This window comes from Propithecus coquereli, unplaced genomic scaffold (genome assembly GCF_000956105.1).
Source record: "Propithecus coquereli isolate 6110/MARCELLA unplaced genomic scaffold, Pcoq_1.0 Scaffold377, whole genome shotgun sequence".
Classification (NCBI taxonomy): Eukaryota; Metazoa; Chordata; class Mammalia; order Primates; family Indriidae; genus Propithecus; species Propithecus coquereli.
In genome coordinates, this window is record NW_012149474.1 from 553486 (window position 1) to 558361 (window position 4876).

Sequence of the window (4876 nt, forward strand, 5' to 3'; positions counted from 1 at the left end):
CACTTGGAGTGCTGAGCACTGTGACAGGGACGGTGGTCAGGGGGCAGCCGTCAGGCGTCCGGCAGCACAGCACGCGCACCTGGTAGTTGAGGCACAGCTTGTGGGCTCCCGCTTGGTCCCGGTTCCTGCACACCAGGCCCACGTCGCGGCTGCACTGCACCACCTGGCCCAGGCTCTCGAGGCCCACGTCGGGATGGTTCTCTGCACGGCACTCGAGCTTGGCGATGTCCTCGGGCCGGTGGCAGATCCTCTCCCCTCTGCTGATGATGTGGTTGTAGGTTTCGACGTCTCCACCGTGGGGCCCGGGGGCCGGATAGTCCACGTCGAACCACTTGGTCCACGCGCACCGGGGCTGGCAGTCCCTGGTCACGGGTGCAGTCACCGCGTGGGTGCTGTGCCTGGTCCTGGCTGGCGTGGGCACCATTGCGGAGCTCACTGCCGTGTGCTCTGTGGGGGTCGAGGGGACTGCTGTTGACACCGTTGTCTGCGTTTGGGCACTGGTTTCACGTGACGTGGCCCATGCAGTGGCCGAGGTCCCGGGCACGGTGGTCCCGTGGGTGCACACGTCCTCCAGCCGGCAGCACTGGATGCGGATCTCGTAGTTGTAGCAGATGGGTGGCAGCTGGTCTTTGTTCAGGCAGAGCAGCCCCTCCCTGGCGTTGCAGGTCACGTTCTGGCCGAGCTCCGCCAGGGGCGTGTCCGGGAAGCTCTCCGCCCTGCACTCCACGCTCCTGGGCCTGTCGCAGAATTTGTATCCTTTTTTTCTCAAATTCTGGAAAGTGTCAAAATCTCCACTGTTGCGTCCGGGGCCAGGGTAGCTGCCGTCAATCCACTGGGTCCAGCTGCAGACCTCCCGATGGCAGGCCTTGCTGGGCTCAGGGGAGGGCGGCTCACTCGTGGCCCCTGAGGTCCCAGGGACCACGGGTGACCCAGAAGGTGTTGTTAGGGCTGTGAGCCCCGGTGTCAGGCTGGAGGTCAGGACGGCTGTTCTCGAGGGTGTGCTGGTGCCCGGGGCAGGCATGGAGCTGGCTGTGGTCGCTGCTGTGGCAGCCGTGGAGAGCGTGGCCGGGCCGGTTGTGTTGCTGGGGGCAGGGGAGCCCGGGGCCTGGGTTGCAGCTGTCCTGGAGGCCGCCGGGGGTGTGGTCTGGGTGGGGCCGTGGGAGGTGGGGCAGGCCAGGGGCGTGCAGCACAAGACCCTGATCTGGTAGTTGTCACAGAGCCCGGATGCCTGGTCCCTGTTGTGACAGGTCAGCCCCCGCGCCAGGCTGCAGTCCACCCGCTGCCCCAGGACGTGCAGCGGCACCTCGGGGGCGTCCTCCGCCCGGCACTGCACCTCCCTGGGCGCTCGGCACACCTGGTGCCCATGGGCGCGGAGGTTGTCCAGCGTGTCGAAGTCTCCGCTGTCGATGCCCCGTCCAGGACGGCTGACGTCCAGCCACGGTGACCACAGGCACTCCTCCCCGCAGCGATGGTGGGGTGGCACAGAGGCTGAGGAAGGTGCCATCCTGGATGATGTGCCCGTGGCTATGGACTGGGTACTGCTCAGGGGACCAGCGTGCGCCGTGCTCGGGGCAGGACTGGGGCTGGTGCTGGCGGTTGGCGTTGAGCTCACGACTGTGGGCAGAAGAGACAGTGCCAGGCTGAGTGTCAGGGGCCCGTGCTCGAGCGGCAGCACCTGGCCCCTGCCCACCCTGCCACCCCCGTCACTGGCCCAGGGCTAGCCTGCTTGCCTGTCTCCACCCAGGGCAGCTGCTCAGCTCCTGCCTGGCCCCAGGCAGGTTTGACAAACAGGTAAGTTGACCTTGTTTAAGGGAAGCCAACTCCCCGGACCATGCCCTAAGCAGAACCCACACGTCTGTGCCCCTGAGAGCCGGTGCGTCCCTCTCAGAGAAGCTCAGACGATGTCTCAGGGGCCCCAAGACGTCTCTCCCAGATGTGGGTGAGGACGTGGGGGGCAGCGGACGGTGAGAGCTTCCCGCCGCCCTCCAAGGCTGGCCTGTGGCTGCCCCAGAGCTCCCGCTGACGCCAGGCCCGTGGGCTGCCTCGGAGGCAGGCGCCCTCCCACTGCGGGCGACTGGCGGGCAGGGACAGGCCGTCCCTCTGCCCAGCGCCCCACTCCCGGGCCCTTCCCGAACTTCAAGGGCCGCCACTGGTGCCCAGAGCTGGGCACAAGCCTGGCGCCCGGCAAGAGCTGTGCCCGTCAGCGGGCAGAGGGACAGCCCCCGAGGCCAGAGCCCTCTCCCGGCAGTGGCGCTCTCACCCCGTGGGAGCGTGGAGAAGGAGAAGGTGGTCGGGGGCGGGGCGCTGCTGGAGCTGCAGCCATAGACCCTCCTGTCGATGGTGCCGTTGGCCCCGCAGTGGGCGGAGATGCACCCGCCCATGCCGTCCGTTGTGTGGTAGATGATGTCGCCGGGACGGAAGTGCCGCCTGTCGTAGGTGCAGATGCAGGCTGTGGGGCAGAGCGGCCTGTTAGGGGCTGGGCACAGGCAGAGACCCCCAGCCCCCGGCCCCAAGAGGCTGCGGCCGCTCACCACTGGCGTTGTAGCTGCACTGCACGCCGCTCGCGCTGCAGACGCTGGGGAGAGGAGGGAGGGCGCTGGGCGTGTGGGGCCGGCACCCGCCCCTGGGCATCCCACCACGCAGGGCCGGGCGGGAGCCGCTGCCGCAGGGGTGTCCACAGGGTGTCCCGGCCACATCGCATCCCCAGCTGGTGGACACAGGCCCCACGCGGCCCCGCAGGCTGCACTCACCTGGTCACCCCCTCCCACTCCCTCTGAGCAGTGCCCCACGTGACTGCTGGGTGTGCCCCCGTGGAGTCTCTGGGGCTGTCTCCGTCAGCTTCCCCACTGCCCCACCTGTTGCCTGTCCCTGTACCCTACAGCCCTCCGCTGTGCTCAGCCCCCCTGGGCCTCAGGACGGGGGGAGGCAGGTCCTGGCCCCTGCAAAACTCAAGTCACGGACACCTGTCCACAGCATGGACTCCAGCAACAGGGAGGTCCCCGGTCTTGCAGCCCCTGGACCCTGAAACCCAGGCTGTGGACACCCCCAGCACCCCCCAAATACCCAGGCTGTGGACACCCCCAGCACCCCCTGAAACCCAGGCTGTGGACACCCCCAGCACCCCCCAAATACCCAGGCTGTGGACACCCCCAGCACCCCCCAGATACCCAGGCTGTGGACACCCCCAGCACCCCCTGAAACCCAGGCTGTGGACACCCCCAGCACCCCCAAATACCCAGGCTGTGGACACCCCCCAGCACCCCCCAGATACCCAGGCTGTGGGCCTGAATCCCCCCACATCCCTCTGGCCGGGCCGCTCACCAGGAGTGGCAGTTCTTGTCTGAGGGCACTGGCGCTCCGGGCTCGTACGACTTCCCGTGGACGCGGCAGGGTGGTGGCTGGGGCGGGGCCGGGCACTCGGCCACACACTGCATCTCGTCCTCGTCAAAGATGGGAGCCTCCGCCGGGCAGCTCGGGTAGCAGCCTGCACCAGAGAGGCCCAAGTCTCCGAGTCCCACCCAGACCAGCAGCCCCACCCCGGGAGTCCCCACGGCAGCCCCGTGGAGAGGCCACTGGAAAGTCAGGCCTGGCCAGAGGCCCCGGACCCAGGACGGCCCTGCCAGGCTGCACGAGCCCACCTTCGAGGCCGCGGACGTCGTGCGGGCAGTCTCCGCGCGGGTTCCGGCAGGTGCGCATGCAGGGGGCCCCGCAGGGCTGGTAGTGCCACTCGCACAGCCCCTCGGGGTTGTAGTAGTCGCAGAAGAGCGCTGCGGGAGGGAGGCGGCTCAGCGGGCCAGGCCCCAGCCCAGGCGGGCTCAGCCCCCGCGCCCCGCACGGTCCACCGCCGTTCCCCACCCTGTGTCCTCAGCCAGCATGACGGGGCGGGGTCCCCTGGCCTCTGAGGGGTGCCCCAGGGCCGCCATCAGGCTGGGGTCTCCAGCCAGAGGCACTCCCAGCTATGCCCCGCTCCCCTGGCTCCGCCTGGGCTGGGCTGGGGCCCTCTGCTGACCTCCTTCCAGAATGTTCTACCACCTCTCCTCTGTATTTTGTTCCCGGGCACATCAGCCTTTCCTGCCTTGGCCCCGCAGCCCCTGTGCACTCACGGCAGACGTCCGGGGTCCTCCAGGACACGCAGAGGCCCACTTGGTGGCAGGCCTGGGCGTAGGCGGCCACGGCCGTGCAGAAACACTCGCAGTCGCCCCCCGAGTCGCAGGCGCACGCGTCGCTCACACAGGCCTCGTAGTACTTGTCCGGCTCCACCTGAGTGAGACGGGGCTTCAGGCTCCAGGGACCCTGCGCCACGTGGCTCTGGGGTTGGGGCCACGCCGGCGTGTCAACCTGGGCAGTTCCCGCTGGAGCTCGGGGGAACAGACGGGTGGCCTGGGTGGTTGGCGGCCCTGACTCAGGCCTCAGGCTCCCTCAGTCTCCAGAGGTGACGCTCCCCACGGCCCCCAAACCACCCCGGGGCCCCACCCCACGTGGCCACACCAGCCCCTGAGGCCCAACTGCCCACACCCTTGGCGCACGGCCGTGCCCCCCAACCCCCTTCTCCCTATGGGGGCTTCCAGGAGTCGCTGTGCATCCCCTTGGCCCAGAGAAGCCCCCTGCCCAGCCCGGCGGCCGTACGTGGGCATGGCAGGCGGCGAAGGTGGCGCCGTTGATGATGCTGCACTGCTTCTGCGCCCAGGACTTGCGGTACGGGTTGGCGGTGCAGGGGTCCTTGGGCGCCGGAGCGTCCGGGCAGTTCGGGGAGAACTTCCAGCTGTTCCCGAACTCCAGGGCGTTTCCCGCCACGGACTGGCTCCGCGTGGTGAAGTCGTTGATGGCGTTGTCGTCGAAGTTCCCGCACAGGCCGCAGACCCTGCCCTGCGGGCGC

General features: G+C 69.0%; 1 protein-coding gene across 1 annotated transcript in view; it reads right to left on the reverse strand.

Annotated features, from left to right (window-relative positions):
• MUC5AC (mucin 5AC, oligomeric mucus/gel-forming) overlaps nt 1-4876 on the reverse strand; it is a 24610-nt gene that overhangs the window by 7569 nt on the left and 12165 nt on the right. The window contains exons 23-29 of the mRNA XM_012651930.1: nt 4627-4866; nt 4104-4260; nt 3639-3767; nt 3322-3484; nt 2532-2575; nt 2261-2449; nt 4-1614 (exon numbers count right to left, since the gene is read on the reverse strand). Coding sequence (XP_012507384.1) covers nt 4-1614; nt 2261-2449; nt 2532-2575; nt 3322-3484; nt 3639-3767; nt 4104-4260; nt 4627-4866 — 2533 coding nt within the window. The remainder of the gene's footprint in view (nt 1-3; nt 1615-2260; nt 2450-2531; nt 2576-3321; nt 3485-3638; nt 3768-4103; nt 4261-4626; nt 4867-4876) is intronic.